Source organism: Chlorocebus sabaeus, chromosome 13 (genome assembly GCF_047675955.1).
Source record: "Chlorocebus sabaeus isolate Y175 chromosome 13, mChlSab1.0.hap1, whole genome shotgun sequence".
NCBI classification, from domain to species: domain Eukaryota; kingdom Metazoa; phylum Chordata; class Mammalia; order Primates; family Cercopithecidae; genus Chlorocebus; species Chlorocebus sabaeus.
This window is the reverse complement of record NC_132916.1, coordinates 19,104,121-19,124,885: the sequence shown is the minus strand read 5'-3', so window position 1 is coordinate 19,124,885 and position 20,765 is coordinate 19,104,121. Positions and strand designations below refer to the sequence as shown.

The 20,765-nt window shown below is 40.3% G+C and overlaps 1 protein-coding gene and 1 non-coding gene across 2 annotated transcripts in view; one reads left to right on the top strand and one right to left on the bottom strand.

The window, feature by feature from the left end:
- The window catches only part of CCDC170 (coiled-coil domain containing 170), a 132,813-nt gene extending 112,412 nt beyond the window's left edge, over positions 1–20,401 (top strand). The window contains exons 10-11 of the mRNA XM_008007584.3: positions 14,579–14,815; positions 17,042–20,401. Coding sequence (XP_008005775.1) covers positions 14,579–14,815; positions 17,042–17,242 — 438 coding nt within the window. The 3' untranslated portion in view covers positions 17,243–20,401. The remainder of the gene's footprint in view (positions 1–14,578; positions 14,816–17,041) is intronic.
- On the bottom strand, positions 14,909–15,015 carry LOC119625425 (U6 spliceosomal RNA). The gene has a single exon (XR_005241629.1). It is a non-coding gene; the product is annotated as a U6 spliceosomal RNA (small nuclear RNA).
- Positions 20,402–20,765: the final 364 nt, after the last annotated feature.

Here is a 20,765-nt window from a genome sequence, read left to right as displayed (position 1 = left end):
TAGCAGGATGGGCTGACAGACTGGAGACCCAGGTAGAGCTGATGTGGTAGTAAAAATATGAAGCCTGGCAGATTTTCCTTGTGTTCAGGGAAGCTCATTGTCTCGTTCTGCTTATGCCTTCAACTGATTGGATGAAGCTTACCCACATTATGGAGGGCACTCTGCTTTATGCAAAGTCTATCCATTTAAATATTTGACCAAATATCTGGGCATGATTGCCCAGCCAAATTGATACACAAAATTAACCATCATAATTCCTTTTTATGGATGAGGAATATTTCATTGTATGGATATACCACATTTTGGCTGTCCATTCAGCATTTGATGAGCATTTAGATTGTTTCCACTTTTGGCTATTCTGACCAAGGCTGCTATGAACTTTTGGGTGAAAGCTTTTGTACTTGTTTCTTTCTTTCTTTTTTTTTTGAGACAGAGTCTCACTCTTTTGCCCAGGCTGGAGTGCAGTGGTGCTATCTTGGCTCATTGCAAGCTCCGCCTCCTGGATTCACGCCATTCTCCTGCCTCAGCCTCCTGAGTAACTGGGACTACAGGTGCCCACCACCACGCCTGGCTAAGTTTTTGTATTTTTTGTATTTTTAGTAGAGACGGGGTTTCACCAGGTTAGCCAGGATGGTCTCGATCTCCTGACCTCGTGATCCGCCTTCCTCGGCCTCCCAAAATGCTGGGATTACAGGGGTGACACTGCACGCGGCCTGTACTCATTTCTATGTCTGTTTCAAAACCATGATTGAAGACCTTGATGCCTAGGTTATACAAATCTTCTGTTTTAAGACCCATGCTGTAAATTTACTCCTGAATTCTAGACCAAGAAAAAGTAGACCTTTCCAGATACTATTACATTTTAATTTGGCAGTCAAACATAGGTATTACAGAAATCCTTTTTGCAGAAAAATGTTTTTTTCACGAATTTCTCTACCTGTGTTGAGTTAAAATAATTTTATTATAATATTATTTACATGTGTACAAACTTAAAACTATATAGAAATTTCTTAATCTTATTATATTTCTTAATATTATGAAATCCATAACAGTTTAGAAATCAAAACAAAGGATAAAATAGAATTTAAAAAATTAGGGATATTAATTTTATGTGATAGATTATTTTACTAAAATCACCATTGATATAGTTTGACTCTGTGTCCCTACCCAAATGCCATCTTGAATTGTAATCCCCATGTGTTGAGGCAGGGAGGTGATTAGATCACGGGAGCGGTTTTCCCCATGTTGTTCTCATGATAGTGAGTGAGTTCTCATGAGATTTGATTGTTTTATAAGTGTTTGACAGTTCCTTCTTCACATGCTGTCACTCTTGCCTGCCACTATGTAAGACATGCCTGCTTCCCCTTCCACCATGACTGTAAGTTTCCTGAGGTCTCCTCAGCGATGCAGAACTGTGAGTCAATTACATTTATTTCCATTATAAATTACCCAGTCTCGGGTATTTCTTTTTTCTTTTTCTTTTTTTTAAGATGGAGTTTTGCTCTGTCACTCAGGCTGGAGTGCAATGGTGCAATCTCGGCTCACTGCAACCTCTGCCTCCCGGGTTCAAGTGATTCTTCTGCCTCAGCCTCCTGAGTAGTTGGGATTACAGGTGTGTGCCATCATGCCTGGCTAATTTTTTGTATTTTTAGTAGAGATGGGGTTTCACCATGTTGGCCAGGTTGGTTGTGAACTCCTGACTTCAGGTGATCCACCCGCCTCGGCCTCCCAAAGTGCTGGGATTACAGGCATGAGCCACTGTGCCCAGTCAGGTATTTCTTTATAGCATGTGAAAATGGGCTAATACATCCATTAATAAGAATGTGTGGTACCAACTGCTCATGATACAAGTTCTTTTGAGTTTGGCATGTCTAAAGTTTATTTTCCCTAATGGTATAGGAGTTATTGTACCATGTGTTTTATTTTAATACTGCAGATACTTGATTTGTGCCTATGCCATGACATAGTTTGGCCTTCACTTTGAATGAACACATTTATATGTTAACTCTACCTTTACCGTTTTCTCTGTAGCCCAGGATAACTACTCATTGGCACAAATATAGCTTTATACACAAATCCAAATGCCAAGTACTGAAATCATGTGGCAGAATGGCAGAGGATGAAGAAAGTGCTTTGCATAATTCACATCATGCTAGGTGCTTTATGGCCTGTATCAGTTATCATTAGTTTCAGTTCAATATATTGAAACACCCTGTAATATCAGTGGCTTAGAGAGGAGAGGCGTTTACTCCCTTCTCACTGGAAAGAAGCACCTGGCAACCTCAGTTTTCAACCTTCTGCTTCAGTATCCTAGCAATAGCTTTAGTCCTCAATGCCATCTTCTAGGCCAAGCTAGCTGCTGGGGCTCCAGCTTCACTCTAGTCATCAGAAAGGAGGAAGGGTGGAAGGACACCTTGTGTGCTGCTTTCCAGGAATGATACAGCACTTCTTATGTCTCCATTGGCCAGAAATGAGGTCCAACTTAGTCCCTGGACCTCATTTAAATGAAGTCAGTCTGAGAAATGGGTCTTTATTCGGTACAGTAAGAAAGAAAGTAAGAATAGCTATTTGGTGGAGAGCCATCAGCTATCAGCCTGTATCATGTGGCCCAACCTTAGTAGGGAGCTGTGGCCAAAGATCAGCAGTCAGACAGCCAAAAACTAGTGGAAAGTTCATTCTCTTCATTGCCGTCTTTCAAGGAAACACCAAAAGGGATTAACGTTCTTCAGCCACCTGTGAAGTTCTCTCCAACTTTCTAACTCTCTTTATATCTCCCAGACAAGACAACCTCTCCCCACATTCCTTCCCCACTCCAGAACTTTCTCCAACCCAATGAGTATAGCCTTCCTTAATTTTTTCCTCCTGAGCTCCCATCTCGTACTCAGCTCTGATGATGTAGATCCACTGGATTTCTGGGACTGCTTTGAGCTCTTCCCACTTCTGAACATGTACAGCAAGCAGATCTCCAGCAAGAGGCATGCTCCTAGGGGTCAGATGGTGAAGGAATGGAAGGGTGTGTCCTTATTAGGAACTGAGAAAGGTTCCTCGGTTAACGGCTACAAAATTACAGCTGTTCTATAGCAGTATCGGATGACTATAGTTAACAATACTTTATTGTGTATCTTCAAATAGCTAGAAAAGAGGATTTTGAATGTTTCCAACACAAAGAAATGGTAAATGTTTGAGGTGATGAATAAAGCTAATTACCCTGATTTCGACACACGCTCCTGTGGTAGGTAAGGGGTTGAAGCGCTGAACATCCATCTTTGATTTCTGCTACATTCCTGCTTAGTTACACCTTTTTCTTTCATTTTTAGTTCGCACATAACAACTGTACATATTTTTGGGATACGGAGTGATATTTTGATGCATGTATACAATGTATAATGAAGAAATCAAGGTAATTAGTGTATCCATCGCCTCAAATATTTATCATTTATTTTTGTTGGAAACATTCAAAATCTTCTAGCTATTTGAAAATGTACAATAAATTGTTAACTAGAATCACCCTACAGTGCTTTAGAACGCTAAAACGTATTCCTTTTATCCAGCTGTAATTCTGTATCCATTAATCAACCTTTCCCTAAACCCTGCCCCACCCTTCCCAGCCTCTAGTAACCACAATTCTACTCTCTGCATCTATGCACTCAACTTTTTTAGCTTTTACATATGAGTGAGAATATGTGGTATTTCTCTTTCTGTGCCTGGCTTATTTCACTTTACATAACATCCTCTAGACTCATCCATGTTGCTGTGAATGACAGGATTTCATGCTTTATTATGGTAGAATAGTATTGATACATAGATTGATGATGCCTCAAGCCTGTGTTTGCCTCAGCTTCAGTAAATGATTGGAGCGTTGCCTGTCCCAAATGGGAAATGTCCCAAAGGGGATATTCTGGCAGTGTGGGAGGCTAGCTAGAGTTCGTGCCCAGGAGATGTATGGAACATACGTCCTACAGTGTGGTCCTGTTGAACAACATAGCACTCTGTTTTGGCATTTCCTTTGGTCAAGTTAAAGAGCTGTCTCCCCTGTTTGTCTCTGGCTGTCCTCAGATATATTTTTCCCTTCAGCTACTCAAAGTAGATGCTTTCTGTGGGTTGAGGCAGGAACTGGCCTCTTACTAGGGAACTTAAGATGTTGGGGAAGTTGGTTGTTCACCTCGATCTTAACTTTTTCCATTATAGAAACCATGAGTCTGGGAAGGTTTCCTATCCTTGTGGTGCTGGGAAGACTGTGGGGAGAGGCATTGTGGCTATGGAAGTCTGATTTTCTTACACTCTGTTTAGAGTTTTTTCACTTCTCTCTGGCCCCAGGAACTGTCTCATCCTTATATTTGAGTTTTGGGCTATAGATGGTGATAATCTTGGTGCTGCATATTTGTTTTTGTTTTTGTGTATCTTGGGGTTTGGGGGAGCAGTGCCACCAGCTTGCTTCTATGCCGCAGTTTTTTTTTTTTTGAGACAGAGTCTCACTCTGTTGCCCAGGTGGGAGTGCAATGGCGTGATCTCGGCTCACTGCAACCTCTGCCTCCTGGGTTCAAGTGGTTCTCCTGCCTCAGCCTCCCAAGTAGCTGGGATTACAGGCATGTGCCATCACCCCCGGCTAACTTCTGTATTTTTAGTAGAGATGGGGTTTCAGCATTTTGGCCAGCATGGTCTCGAACTCCTGGCCTCAGGTGATCCACTCACCTGTGCTGCCCAAGTTGTTGGGATTACAGGCGTAAGTCACTGCGTCTGGCCTATGCCACCATTTTGAAACAAAAAACCTTTTTATCTTTTTGATGTAGGCATTTATTGCTATAAACTTTTCTCTTAGTATTGCTTTTGCTGTATTTCACCGGTTTTAATATGTTGTGCTTCTATTTTCATTTGTTTCAAGAATTTTTTGGATTTTCTTCTTAATTTCTTCCTTGACCACATTTGTCATTCAGGTGCATGTTGTTTAATTTCCATGTATCTGTAGAATTTCCAAAGTTTCTCTTGTGATTGATTTCTCATTTTAGTCCACTGTGGTCTTAAAAGATACTTGATATGATTTCTATTTTTAAAAAATTTGTTGAGACTTTTTTTGTGGTCTAACGTATGGTTTATCCTGGAGAATGTTCCATGTGCTGATGAAAAGAGCATGTATTTTGCAGTAGTTGAGTGAAATATTCTGTAAATGTTTATTAGGTCAAATTGTTCCATAGTATAGTTTATGTCCAAGGCTTCTTTGTTGATTTTCTGTCTACAGGATCTGTCCAATACCAAGTGTGACCTCAACTATTTTTATAATGGAATTTATCTCTCGTTATCTCTAACAATATTTGCTTTATGTATCTGGATGTGTTGGATACGTATATACTTACAAGTGTTACATCCTCTTGTTGAATTGCTCTTTTTATCATTATATAATCACCGTTTTCATCTTTTGCTTACTTAAAATCTAGCTTGTTTTCTGTAAGTATAGCTAGTTCTGCTTGATTTTGGCTTTTGTTTGCTTAAATTATCTTTTTCCATCTCTTCACATTCCGTCTATGTGTGTCTTTACAGGTGAAGTGAATTTCTTATAGGCAACATATAGTTGAGTTTTTAAAAAAATCAATTTAGCCACTAATTGGAGAGCTTAGACCATTTACATTCAATGTTATTACTCATCAGTAAGAACTTGTTATTACCATTTTGTTGTTTGTTTGCGATGGCATCAATAGAGCAGGTACTTGAGACAGAAAAATGCCCCCTACTAAGTGGGTCTACAGGGGTTGACCTTGGACATAAATGTATTTTCAGTCTATATTTTTTAATTCAGAAATTTAAACCATTTACATTCAAAGTTGCTATTCATAAGTGAGGACTTAGGCCTTTCATTTTGGTAATTGTTTTCTGTTTTTTTAATATATCATTTATTCCTTTATTCCTCTCTTATTGTTTATCTTTGCAGTTTGCAGTTTGGTGATTTTTGTAGTGATAACATTTGATGCCTTTCTCTTTCCCATTTGTGTATCTGCTTTAATAGTGAGTTATAACTTTCATGTGTTTTCATTCTGGTAAATATAATCTTTTTGCTTCTAGATGTAGGATTCTTAAACATTTCTTCTTGGACTTATCTAATGGTGATGAGTTCCCTCAGTTTGCGCTTGTCTGGGAAAAACTTGTTTCTCTTTCTTGTTTGAAGCATAACTTTGTTGGCTGTGTATTGTTGATAGGCATTTTTTTTCCTTTTAGCAATTTGACTCCCATTTTCTCCTAACCTGTAACATTTCTCTTGAGAAATCCACTGTTAATCTGATGGAAATTCACTTCTATGTGACTTTATGCTTTTCTTTTGCTGTTTTTAGAATTCTCTTTTAGTCTTTGACTTTTGACTTTTAGACTTTAATGTGCCTGAAAGAGGACCTTTTTAGGCTGACTCTATTTGGGGATCTTTGAGCTTCCTGTCTCTGTCTGTCCATATCTCTCATAAGATTTGGGACATTTTCAACTAGTATTTCATTAAACAGGATTTTAATGCATTTTCCATCTCTTTTTCTTCTGTAACTTCCAATAATGCAAATATTTGTTCACTTAATGGTGCTCCTATGCCACATAGAGTTTCTTCATTATTTTTTCTTTTTTGGCTGGGTTATTTCAAGAGACGTGTTTTCAGGTTTAGAAATTATTTCTTCTGCATGATCTAGTCTATTGTTGAAGCTCTCAATAATATTTTTAATTTTATTAATTGAATTCTTCAGTTCCAAGATTTAACCTTGGTTCTTTTTTTAAATATTTATCTCTTTGCTGACTTTCTTATTCAGATCATTGAATTATCTGTGTTCTCTTTTATTTCATTGAGTTTCCTTAAGATCATTATTTGAATTCTTTGTCAAGCATTTCATAGAGATCCTTTTCTTTGAGATTTGTTACTGAAGTTTTATTGTGTTCCTGTGGAGGTGTACTTGCTTTTTTCATGTGTCTTGTATCCCTATGTTTATATCTGTACATCTGTTGAAACAAGCACTTCTTCCAATTTTATGAAGCCGCTTTGGTAGGGAAAGACTTTTTCCTGTAGATATGGCCTATATTGTTGATTGGGTAGAGTGTTTTGGCTTTGGTTCTGGGAGGGTACAGTTGTGTAGTCTCTGTATGATTTCTTTAGCTGTAATCAGTGTTAGCAGTATCTGTGACTACTTCAGGGTGTGGTGTTTTGTGGAGGCTGTGGTGTGGCTTTGCTGGGGATGGAGATGCTTGGCAGGCTGGTCCTTGGGCCTCTGGTGACACATGCAGGGATGAGGTGGTCCTACCACTGAAAGTGGGGGCGGATTGCCAGTGGTCATGGCAGAAGGCCATGAGTAGGTGGCTGTCGGGCTCTGGGGAACATGCACTTTCAGTCTCAGAAAGTGAGTTTGCCTCAGCATAAGTTTCCTCTCTGGAATAATGAGGTCACATGGACTCCGGGCAGCTGCCTATACTGGGCTTGTGTCCTGTAAGGGCTGAGGTCTCCGGTAGCTAAGTTTATAGGTGTCCGTGGTGTGCATGTGGACTGCCCAGGATCTCCCACTTCCCTTTTTCCTGCAATGGGAAGTCTCTCTTTGCTCCAAGCTGATCCTGGCTGACTGCTTTGTTTTCCTTTCTATGCTGCCCTCTTGAGATTTTGCATCTCAGAAGGTCTTTGTCACTTCCTTGCTGAATTCCAGTGTTCCTCCCTAGACACTGTTTGATGTGTGGTTATTTGTTGTTTTGGTCCTTCTTTGTGGTAGAGATAAGTGTTGGTTGCCTTTAGTTAGCCATCTTGATGATGTTTTCTACTTAGTTAAATTTTTGTGTCCTTTTCAAAGAGGGACACAGTATCTATTTGGGCCATCAAAAGACTCTCCCACTTTGCTGTCCTATCCCATTGAGAGAGCCTGTGCTCACTTCCTGGCTCCTACTGGGTGGTGTTTTCAGTGCAGCTTCCTGAAACCTTCCAGCTGGAGAATTTAGATCCTCTCAGGAAGCCAACACATCAAAAATTAAATTTAGTCATCTTCCCTTTCTGGGCCTTTGGCCCTTACAACATGAGATAATTGTTCACCGGATTTTAAACTTCTTTTCTTTAAGGAAGCAGACAATAGATACAGTGTTTATGACAGCGAAGCACACTTGGAACCTTCTCTGCCCTTGCTAAAGTCTGAGCGGCACATCAATCTTGTTTATGACCAGTTCTGTCCCACTGGAAGAGAATTAGGGGCACAGTCTCTCGCTGAACTCTGAGCTGGGTCTGAGGAGTTCCCTTAGGAAGATTAAGAAACCAACTTAGTCCCACTCCACTCTCAGGAATCTGTTGTTGGGTTTGAGGCTTTCTTCGCCACCGTTGGCTCCCTGTTCTGCCCTGGTGGCTTGGCTCAGAGCTGCATTACTTGTTCTTGCTTCCTGGGAACAAAGATTCAGGCAGCCCTGAGGATTCTGATAAAGTCTCATATTTTTTAGAGATTCTTGGCAACAAATTCTTCTCATTAGGACTTGATTCATGAGCTTCTAGACCTCCAAGCTGTGTTCCATCACCTTTGGTAGATAGCTCACTGGAAATGTTTTCCCAATCTGAACAGACAGGCTGAATGTATCTGTTCTTTTATAGATACAAGGTTTAAAATTCAACATACCAATCCCAGCAACTTACCATTTGCCACATATTTTCTTTGTAGCAGTGAGATAGTTTGTCTGTGAAAGGAATTTCTTTGTTTTAAAGGGAGATCACTTTGTTTTAAAAATTGATATTTACTTAATCAATGTAATGTCCCCATTTTGTAAAATGTTTAATGGTCTACAGAATATATTATTTTGAGCAATGTGCTTATGTAACTTATAAATATGTGTGTGTGTGTATATATATATATATTTAAAAAATTCTACTAGTAGCATCCATGATCAATACTTTCCCTTTCCCAACTTCTTGTTTTGAAAATATTCAATTGTTTTGAAAACTTTCTAATCTGTAGAAAATGGCAGGAATAGTATAATGGATACTCTTTTACCCTTCACATAGATTGTTCATATTTTACTGATTACTATATTTTGCTTGGAGAGAGAGAGATAGATGTTTTATTTTTGCCAAAGCATGTGAGAGTAAGTAGCAAACATCATGACACTTCACCCCCCAAATATTTTCCCACGTATCACTTAAGAACAAGGGCATTCTTTTACATGACCACAATACAATCAGCACACGTAGGCATTACCATGGAGACAATGCTCTGATGTATTGGTATCTACTATGCAGTTCGTAATCAAATAAGCGTTTTGATAACTTGAGATCCATAAATGGTCTGCAAGGTCGGCCCGTGTAGACCTGCACTTAGTGGGTGCTATTTCCCTGTCTCAGGTGTCTGCTCTACTGGTTTCATTGACTCTGTTGCTCACTTAGAATTTTTTCTCCCAGCTGTTGACATTTTATTTTCTACATAGTTCTGAAGCTGCAGCAGTTGTTCTTATGCCTTCTTGATTGTAAGCTTCATAGAAGCTGCCAATTTCCAAGGGATTTAATCTCCTTTGGATGGAGCCAGGTCAATAACTACAAACCTGTCTGAGAATGTCTGCCATCGACCTCCTCTCTGTCTAGAAAGGTGTCTTAGTCTCTCAGCGCTTTGGGAGGTTGAGGTGGGCAGACCACAAGGTCAGGAGATTGAGAACATCCTGGCCAACATGGTGAAACCCTGTCTCTACTAAAAATACAAAAATTAGCTGGGAGTGGTGGCATGCATCTGTAGTCCCAGCTACTCTGGAGGCTGAGGCAGGAGAATTGCTTGAACCCGGGAGGCGGAAGTTGCAGTGAGCTGAGACTGTGCCACTGCACTCCAGTCTGGGTGACAAGAATGAAACCCCATCTGAAAAAAAAAAAGAAAGAAAGTTATCTTAGTCTATTAAGGTTGCTATAACAAAATACCATAAATGGGGTGGCTTATACACAACAGAAATTTCTTACAGTTCTAGAGGCTGGGAAGCTAAAAATCAAGATGCCAGCAGATTTGATGTCTGGGGAGAGCATGCTTCCTTGTTCGTAGATGATGCCTTCTTGCTGTGTCTTCACATGGTAGAAGGGGTGAGGCAGCTCTCTGGGGCCTCTTCTATAAAAGCACTAATCCCATTCGTGATGGCTCTGCCTTCATAACCTGATCGCTAATCCCATTCGTGATGGCTCTGCCTTCATAACCTGATCGCTAATCCCATTCGTGATGGCTCTGCCTTCATAACCTGATCGCTAATCCCATTCGTGATGGCTCTGCCTTCATAACCTGATCGCTAATCCCATTCGTGATGGCTCTGCCTTCATAACCTGATCGCTAATCCCATTCGTGATGGCTCTGCCTTCATAACCTGATCGCCTTCCCATGTTGTTATTAAGAAGATATTAAGTTGATATTAAGAAGAGGTCCCACTTCTTAGTATCATCACTGTGGTGGTTAGAATTTCAACATATGAATTTAGGAGGACGCAAACATTCAGACTATAGCAAAAGAAGTTTTGTGCCTTAAGAAGTTCTATGGGTTATAGTAGGTCAAAACCGTTTTTTTTTTTTTTTTTTTTTGGAGATGGAATGTCACTCTGTCACCCAGGCTGGAGTGCAGTGGTGTGGTCTCCGCTCACTGCAACCTCCGCCTCCTGTGTTCAAGTGATTCTCCTGCCTCAGCCTCCAGAGTAGCTGGGATTACAGGTGCCTGCCACCACGCCCGGCTAATTTTTGCATTTTTAGTAGAGACGGAGTTTCACTATCTTGGCCAGGCTGGTCTCGGACTCCTGACCTCATGATCCACCCACCTCGGCCTCCCAAAGTGCTGGGATTACAGGTGTGAGCCACCACGCCCGGCCAAAACTGGTTTCTGGTTTATGAGTTCAGCAGGTATTTGACTCAAGATTCCTCAATTTAGTGATGTCACACAAAATGGTATAAATAAATCTGATTTTTTTTCCATCTGGACATCTATATCCCAAGCAGTCACATCTCTTCTAGATCATGTCCTAATCTTAGAACAGTTGCTCCCATTTCTCAGACTTTCTAGTGGGATAATGAGAGCCTTCGGAGTGTAGAACAGGCTCACTTGTGCCATGATTCAGATACTCAGCCACAGTGAAGATGCACTCTAAGCCCAACCCTAGGGAGAGATTTCAATCTGTGACAGTAGTCTCCAAATGTCACCAACATAAATCACAGTCATCTCAAAGCCCTTCAGCAATACATAATCAGGAGTTGAGCAACTAAATGACAGTTGTTAGTTTTATTATCATCAGTAAAAACACACAAAGAGATTTCATTCATCAGGGGCAGCAACATTCTCATTCCCCTTTCTCTCTCATTACATTGCTGCACAACACCAATGCCTTCTCACAGTTCCCTCTTGCATGATTCTAGGTTTCTTCAAGAAGGCTTTCCTGCAGCCTAGTTAGCACAGAATTCTTCATCTTTCTCCCTACTTCTCTCTCAGCTCTTTACCATGTAGGTCAATTTAGCCTCCCTGGCTTGCTTCCTTCCTGACAACCTCCCCCTTTACCCAAATTCTACCCTAGAAGCAATTAGATAAAAGTAGATGCGCCGGGCGTGGTGGCTCACGCCTGTAATCCCAGCACTTTGGGAGGCTGAGGTGGGTGGATCATGAGGTCAGGAGATCAAGACCATCCTGGCGAACACGGTGAAACCCCGTCTCTACTGAAAATACAAAAATTAGCCGGGCGTGGTGGCGGGCGCCTGTAGTCCCAGCTTCTAGGGAGGCTGAGGCAGGAGAATGGCGTGAACCCGGGAGGTGGTGGAGCTTGCAGTGAGCGGAGATCGTGCCACTGCACTCCAGCCTGGGCGACAGAGGGAGACCCCATCTCAAAAAAAAAAAAAAAAAAAAAAAAAGTAGATGCATCAATAAAACATCTTTTCTTCTTAGGAAAGAAGGGTTGGGAGGGAAGGAAGAAGACAGCAAATACTTATTATTTGATATCTTTTATTCTGTTACTTTCTTACCTTTTTTTTTAAAATGATTTAACTACAAAACAAAAACATGAAATAATGCTTTTTCTTTGAGAATATACCTGAACACTTTGTCTCAATTGTCAGGAAGCGCAGAACTAAATTCAGAGCTGTACTGGTCTTTGTTTGCTCTTTGTCTATTCATTCCCTACTGATACGTTTATTTATTTATTTCAAGTTAATTTATTTTGATCCTTTTAAAGAGCTTCCTTGTAAATGCACTCTCAAATAACAGCTTTATCAAGATACAGTTGATATATCATAAAATTCCCTTTTTAAAAGTGTACAATTTAGGCAGGGTGCAGTGGCTCACACCTGTATTCCCAACAGTTTGGGAGGCTAAGGTGAGAGGATACTTGGGGCCAGCGGTTCAAGATCAGCCTGGCCAGCATGGCAAAATCATGTCTCTACTAAAAATACAAAAATTAGCTGGGCATGGTAGCGCACACCTGTAATCACAGTTACTGGGGAAGCTATGGCACAAGAATTGCTCAAAACCAGAAAGCAGAGGCTGCAGTGAGCTGAGATTATGCCACTGCACTCTAGCCTGGGTGACAGAGCAAGTCCCTGTCTCAAAAACGTGTACAATTTAGTGATTTTTAGTATATGTGCATATAGCAAATGGCACCACTATCATGTTTCAGAGCATTTTCATCACCTCCAAGAGAAACCCTGTACCCATAAATGGTTGCTCCCCATTCTGCCCTCCCACTAGCCCCTGGCCTTTTCTGGATCTTTCATGTAAATGGGATAATAGAATATGTGTTCTTTTTTGCAATTGGCTTCTTTCCCTTAGCATGATGTTTTCAAGGTTTACCCATGTGGTAGCATGTCACAGTACTCTATTCTTTTTCACTGCTGAATGATAGTCCATTGTATGGCTATACTAGATTTTGTTCTTCCATTCGCCAGCTGATGGCATTTGGGTTGTTTCTACTTTTTGGTGATTATGAATAATGCTTCTATGAACATTTGTGTACAGTTTGTGTGTGGGCATAAATTTTCAGTTCTCTTGCCCATACGCCTAAGAATGGAATTGCTGGGTCATGTGGTAATTCTATGTTTAATATTTTAAAAACTGGCAAACTATTTTCCACAGTAGCCACACCATTTTACATTCCCACCAGTAGTGTATGAGAGTTCTAGTTTCCTCACATCCTTGCAACCACTTGTGATTGTCTGTCTTTTTTATTTTAGCCAACCTAGTGGATACTAAATTGTAGCTCATTTGTATTGTTTTTAATGATTAGTCAAAACAATTTGTGTCTGTGTGAAGTTGCTTCAAATTCTTTTTTTATTGTGCTAAAATAAAAATAACATAATATATATCACTTTAACATTACTAAGTATACAATTCAGTGGTGTTAAGTACTTTTCAATGTTGTACAACCATTATCACTATCCACTTCCAGAATTTTTTCCATAGTCTCAAACTGAAACTTTGTGCCCATCAGACAATAGCTCTCATTTTGCCTCTTCCCCAGTCCCTGGTGACTTCTATCTTGCATACAATTTCTATGAATTAGCCTATCCTCTGTACTTCATATAAGTGGAATTATACAATATTAGCCCTGTTGTGTCTGGCTTATTTCACTTAGCGTATTTTCAAGGCTCATCCATGTTGTAGTATATGTCAGAATTTCATTTTTTTTTTTTTTTTTTTTTTTTGAGACCGAGTCTCACTCTGTTGCCCAGGCTGGAGTGCAATTGCACAATCTTGACTCACTGCAACCTCTGCCTCCTGGGTTCAAGCAATTCTCCTGCCTCAACCTCCTGAGTAGCTGGGATTACAGGTGCTTGCCAGCATGCCTGGCTAATTTTTGTATTGTTTTTTTTTTTTTTTTTTTAGCAGAGATGGGGTTTCACCATGTTGGCCAGGCTGATCTTGAACTCCTGACCTCAGGTAACCTGGCTGCCTCGGCCTCCCAAAGTGCTGGTATAACAGGCATGAGCCACCACGCCTGGCCTTAAATTCTTTTTGTAAGCAACTCTGGCCTAATCTTAAATAATAAGCTAACACAGAGAATGTGCCTCACCCTCCAGCATACTGTGTGTTTTGGCTTGAAGATCTTGGGACAGCTTCTCAGAGGAAGACACCACTCCTCCCCACAGTTGCAGCTGTTCACCTCCCAGACTCACTGGTAAAGTTAGAAACGCTTCTGAAAAACTGCCCATCTATATTTTCCTCACAGCAGTTGTGAAGACTTGCTGAGGTGTAGAGCCTTAGAAGAGGGGACATTTCGCTCTCCCTGATGTTTATATACCAGCAATGTCCCGTTGGTCGGGGCAGAAAGTTGAAGCTGCTTTTGCTTATGGAGCTCATAGAGTGTATGTGCACATACCAGCAGCCTTAATTTTAAAATCTGACCCCAGAATTATGCTGTCTACAGTTTTATCTCATTGATTTTTCAAATAAGTGTACTCTAATATGTTGTTTTTAGCTGTAACTGTCTTAAGACATGTTTGTCCAGCACATAGGCTTGGCAAAATCTGTGACTGTTTGAGATGAACTCCATTCTTTATTCATAAAAAAGGTATGAAGCAAATTCCATTGACTTCTGATATGTCATGTTTATACAGTTTTCCTAAATAAATACAAAAGGAGTTATCAGCATTCTCTTGACTTCCTAGATTAAAACTTTGGAACAGACTAAAGCCATTGAAGATCTAAACAAATCCAGAGACCAGCTGGAGAAGATGAAGGAGGAAGCTGAGAAAAAGCTCATGTCTGTCAAGTCAGAACTGGATACCACAGAACATGAGGCTAAGGAGAATAAAGAAAGGGCCAGAAACATGATAGAAGTGGTAACCAGTGAAATGAAGACACTAAAAAAATCTCTGGAAGAAGCAGAAAAGAGAGAAAAGCAGGTGGGTCTAAATCTGGTGATGAAACCTTGTTTAGGAAATGACAGGACAATTCAAGAGCTGGATATTAATAATTATTCATGCATTTCTTTTTTAAAAACTATGGACTGTTTCATGAATTTGTATTTCATCATTTCGCGAGGGCTGTGCTAATCTTCTCTGTATTGTTCCAGTGTTAACACATGTGCTCCCGAAGCGAGAGCTAGTCACATATTTATTCAAAAGAAATTTACAAAGCTTTCTGTATCTTTTCAACATATCCACCTGCCCCTCCAGCATCTTTTGGCATTCAAGTAACCATTATGATTCACTCCGCTAAGAAAAATTGTTCACGTTTCATGGCACACATTGTAGGAAAGGAAAAGACATTCTTAGTCAAGCAGCGGAAGGGTTTCGGTGAAAAAACAGGTTCTGGTTCTGGGGAGGTTTCTGTTCTGTTAGGTGATCACCTCTGAAGTTTGCATCATCACAGAGCTCTTAATGTTAACCAGGGCTTCGGCCTCAGGAGGCATGCCTTATCTGTAGCAGAGATCAGTCGCAGGAAACAGCCACAAATCTCAAACAGTGGCACCCAGTCTTGATGGCCGACCAGGCACAGATGTAAGCCATAAAAAAGTACTCATTTGCTTGCTGGCTACAAGGAGGAGCATTTTATCTAGTGAGTCCATCAGGAGGTCAGGCATAAAGAAACATGTACCGGGCAGCTTGACCTCCATTGCTTTTGGCTTTTGTCTGTTTCTCCTTTTGAAGCTCAAAAGGGCATAGAGTGGACTCTGATCCTAGGTTTTTTTCCCCCTGCTTTGGCTGCCTCTGTTTTGGTTCATGTGTCAGGCAGAGATGGGGAAAGCCAGACATCACATTGAGTGTTCTCAGAAAGGAAACTTCTTTGGAATGAAAAGCTTTGGCCACATTGGAAAGGGTAGAAGTCTGAGAGAAACTTTTTCATCAGTGAGACTAGGTTGGTAGCTTAGTCCTTTCAGGCTGCTGTAACAAAGTACTATCTACTGGGTAGGTTATAAATAACAGAAATCTCTTTCTCACAGTTCTGGAGGCTGAGAAGTCCAAGGTCAAGGTGTCTGGTGAGCACAGCTTCCTGGTTCAGAGTCAGCCCCTTCTTGCTGTGTCCTCACGTGGTGGAAGGAGCAGGGCAGCTCTCCCGGGCCTCTTTTATAAGGGCACTAATCTTATTCATGAGGGCTCCACCCTCATGATCTAATCACCCACCAAAGGCCCCACCTCCTAATATCTTCACATTGGTCATTAGATTTCAACATAAGAATTTTGAGGTGTCATAAAATTCAAACTGTAACAACTAAAACCCTTCCCAAGTTGGACTCTGCAAGGGAAGGAGGTTGCAGAGCAAATGAGCCTGGGGTGGGACTGTTTGGGTGGCATTCTCTTGGATGTAACTGTACTCAGGTTGGATCATCCGTTTTCTAACATGGAGGGTGCCTTTAATGAGGTGTTGGCCAGATGCCCTGATTTATCTGCTTTTGCATTAACCTGGAACCACAGAAACCAGCCTATGAGAATTTGAAGGGCTATGAGGCATATTTCAACCATTGTCCCCAGCCCCCCACTTTTCTTTCAATGGAGAAATAGAAGTCCCAGAGTAGTCCCATGGAATATGGCTTGTGAAATGGCAATCTGTGTGATGTGACTTGATAGTAATTTAGAAGTCCTCCTGTTTTCATTAACTTATACTTTCTTGCTATTTGTTATTATTATTTTTTTTTTTAGTGTAAGAGGTTATCAGCCAGCTAAAATCCCAAAGCATGTTTACCATCCATTGACACAACCCCACCAACATTTGTTTAGTCCTTCCTAGTATGCAGAGCACACACATAGTCACCATTTCATGTGATCTGAATTTCAGAGCAGCCCTCTGAGGTAGGTGTATGGTTAATCCCAACCTGAAGATGAGAAAATGAAGACTTAGTGAGGTCTGGGTCTCATTCATGGTTACTTAACTTGGATTCTTGACTTAGTAGCCAATACCACATCAGTTGGCTCATCAGAAAAGTGATTGTGAAATCTCTGAAGGTTGGCAGCTGTGGGACTTATCTGGAATCTGGTATTTTATAAGTGAGAGAACTAGGAGAGGGTAGATAATTTCCCTCCCTCATGCAAACCTGGGTTTTCTACAGGTGTTTTGTTTGTTGCATTTGGTTCAGCAGTAGTTGATACGTTTTGTTCTCCCAGTTAATGAGTTTCTGTTTGATATTGCAGCTGGCAGACTTCAGGGAGGTGGTGTCCCAGATGCTAGGCTTGAACCTGACCAGCCTTGCTCTTCCTGATTATGAAATCGTCAAGTGTCTTGAAAGACTGATCCATTCACATCAGCATCACTTTTTTACCTGTGCCTGCCTCAAAAATGTGTCTGCCGGGCAAGATAGGCACCCACAAGGCCATTTACAACTTCTTCATTGAACACTGTGTCTCTTGAGAGAGGTGGCCCTAAGATGTGGGACACAATTCCCAATTTCACAGATTCCTCATGTCTTTGAGATTTGATCAGTTTGTGAATATTTTATGCTTTGATGATATAGTGAGAATGCATCACTTGCAAGAACAATCTCAAAAGTGTCAGCTTTAGATAAACGCTCAGCGTTAAAAACGCCTATGATTTCATTTACTAGCATTTTAGGATCCAGAAGAATTCCACCAGATTGCATGAGTTAGATTGGGAAATGGGAGTGGGAGATTAACATTGGGGGGTATCTATTTTAAGTCAGGGGCTTTACTGGCCAATTTAGTTCTCATAATAACCATGTAGAGAAGATGTGACATTTTTATTTTACAACCTTTCTGGGGCTCAGACATGGAGTTATCTATCCAAGGTTGAGGTTGGGTAGTGGTGGAACCAGGATGGACAACTCATTGGCCCGGCCTCAAAGGCCATGCCTCTTCTCCTGCTACATAGACTCGGCTTTTCCTGAATCTCTATGATGCTGGTGGGAATTGCTTGCATATAGGGAGAAAAATACCCCTGCCATCAAGAGGTGATATCTAGGCTGGGCACGGTGGTTCACGCCTGTAATCCCAGCACTTTGGGAGGCCCAGGAGGGTATATCATTTGAGGTCAGAAGTTTGAGACCAGCCTGGCCAAGATGGTGAGACCCTGTTTCTACTAAAAATACAAAAAATTAGTCAGGTGTGGTGGTGCGCGCCTGTAATCCCAGCTACTCAGCAGGAAAAGCACTTGAACCCAGGAGACGGAGGCTGCAGTGAGCCAAGACTGTGCCACTGCACTTCAGCCTGGGCAACAGAGTGAGACTACATCTCAGAAAAAAAAAAAAAAAAAAAAAAAAAAAAAGTTAATGTCCATAAATGACAGATTTACAAGTGTAAACTATGTGAGTTCTTCAAAAAAGCAAAAGCAATATACCTAATTCATTTGGATCAAACTTACATCGGTCTCAGGTCCTGTAAGAAACTTGCCTGTTCTAACTGTTGCTGCCAGATTACATCTGGTGGTAATTGTTAATGTTTCAGCAGGGCTGACCTCAGTCCTTTAAACTGGAAAGCTTTATTGTGAGCCCAACCTTATAAGATGAAGAAATCCTATACAGTCTTATTCACCAATATATCCAATACACCCACAGCAATGGTAGCTTTTTAAGGTCCGGATTTTATTATGAATTCCCGTCACTTTCTGTTTTCCATTTAAATTTCTATTTTACAAGTTTTTCAGGGAATCATATTCTTCACTGAGAAAAATGTGTTACTCTTTTGGACAATTTATCTTATTTCTATCATATAAAATGTATTTTTTTTTATTGTCCTTAAAAGAAACTCTAGCATGAAATTAAAGGAAAGGGGAAAAAATAGATCTGGTGCACCCGAACATTAGGAGAAAATGAAAAATATACAGCCACCCATTTGTGAGTCATCAAAAAGTCAAAGTCAGCCTGGTCAACATGGCAAAACCCCATCTCTACAAAAAATACAAAAATAAGCTCGGTGTAGTGGCGTGTGCCTGTAATCCCAGCTACTCAAGAGGCCGAGACATGAGAATTGCTTGAACCCAGGAGGCGGAGGTTTCAATGAGCCGAGGTCGTGCCACTGTACTCCAGCCTGGGCAAGAGAGAGAGAGACCTTGTCTCAAAAAACAAAACAAAAAAAGTCAAAGTCATAATAAGCAAATTATTGGCTTCTTTCTTCTAGACTAAAAGAAATTAAAGAGTTGAAACAATCAATTGCAAGGGCTGAAACTAGATTGGATCTTGGTTTGAATTTAAAAAAAGCATAAAATATTCTTGCAATAATTGTAAAAATTTGAATGCGGACTAAGTCCTAGATTGTATTAAAATATTTTTAATTTTTTAAGCTTGACAAACGCACTGATTGTTATACTTTAAATAACTAAAAATCCGAGAATCCACAGTGCTACAGAAAATAAGTGATAAAATGGGAAAAAATAGTGAGGAACTTCTTTTAGGAAAACTACCAATAAATGTAGAATGGATGATTCAAAAAAAAAAAAAAAAAAAGATGAAAGAAAAGGAAAAATCTGAAAGAAAGAAATGAATTTGACACCTACTGGTTGGATGACAGACCACACAGAGGGATGGTGACCAGGCTTTGCTTGTGGAGCGGACATCCCTGCCCGGCTTTCTCCTTTATGTGCACGGACAGTATGAGTAGCATTTTGCATGTGAGTAAACATACCTGCGCAGCCCTGACTGAGGTCGCCAGGCTGGCCAGAGGCAGGACAGGCAGTCTTGAATTTCCTCTGGGGGAGGCCTGCAGTTTTCCCCACCAACCCCTTTTCACATGCTCCAAAGATGTAGTCGTGGCTGCTATTTTGGATCCAAAATCACCTTGAGTGGAGGAAGTGACTTCACTAGGTCCCTGGAGGCTCTCAGAGCTTGAGTGGTTCTGCTCCACCCTGAATCATGCACCCATAAATGCAGTTATGGGTGGATGTGGGTATATGAGAGTGGAGATTGTTTTTGTCCTTTCCCTTTGTTTTCATTTTCCAAATATAATCTTTAATAAATTTGATTTAGTTTCTTGGGAAATTTATTTTCTACACTATTCAAAAATATTTTAAATAATATTTTCAAAACATGAAATATATTTTTTTCATTTTTGATTTAGTGTCATTAATCATATATCAGGATTTATGTAAGAGACTAAAAATGATCCATAGTGGTTAGTACTGTACTTTCTGTTTATTACATGAAATTACATTCCATTTATCCAAATACATGTTTATATAATATTTCCACTGTGTGACTCTAGTGGTCTTTAAGTGATCTACAGTGATCTTTAAGATACATAGAAATATGAAAAATGTTTGAATATGATCTTTAGGGACTTCTAGTGAAAAGGGTATATGAAATGGGAAAAATAAATTCTGTACATGTATACAGTTCATATACACATTGCTTTTCATTTGGACAAATTGAAAATCTTTTAATAAAGCCATTTGCTTCTTTGTTAAAATGCCAATTGGTTGTTGGATTTCCCTTTGTGGCAATCATTCCAGAGTTGGCAGGCCAGTTTTGAATTTTTAGGTTAGATTTTGTTCTTCTAATTTCCATGTATATTTTATGTTGTCCAATAAAATGCACTAGTTTGATATGATTTTTACATAAGGCTTTAAAATATTTAATACTAACTCTTCTATCAAATACACTTGAGTGATAGTGATATTTGCTACTGAGGTGATTATTCTGGTCACTGTCTGTGACATGTAAATAGATGCATAAAACTATCTCAGCCTCTGAGAGAGAGACTCATGTTGTCACTTATAAATGGAAGCTGAGTGATAACACAAGAGACTCAGTTTGAAGGCACAAGAGGGTTTTCTCTGATATCCTAAGGCTGGGGTAGGTAACCCAACTGGGGGTTTCCATGGCATCTTGTGTGTAGCTAGACCAACACTTATTTACAACAACTTCTCATAGTAGCATCTCGTTTGTGGACAAAGAAACCTTGAGACTTG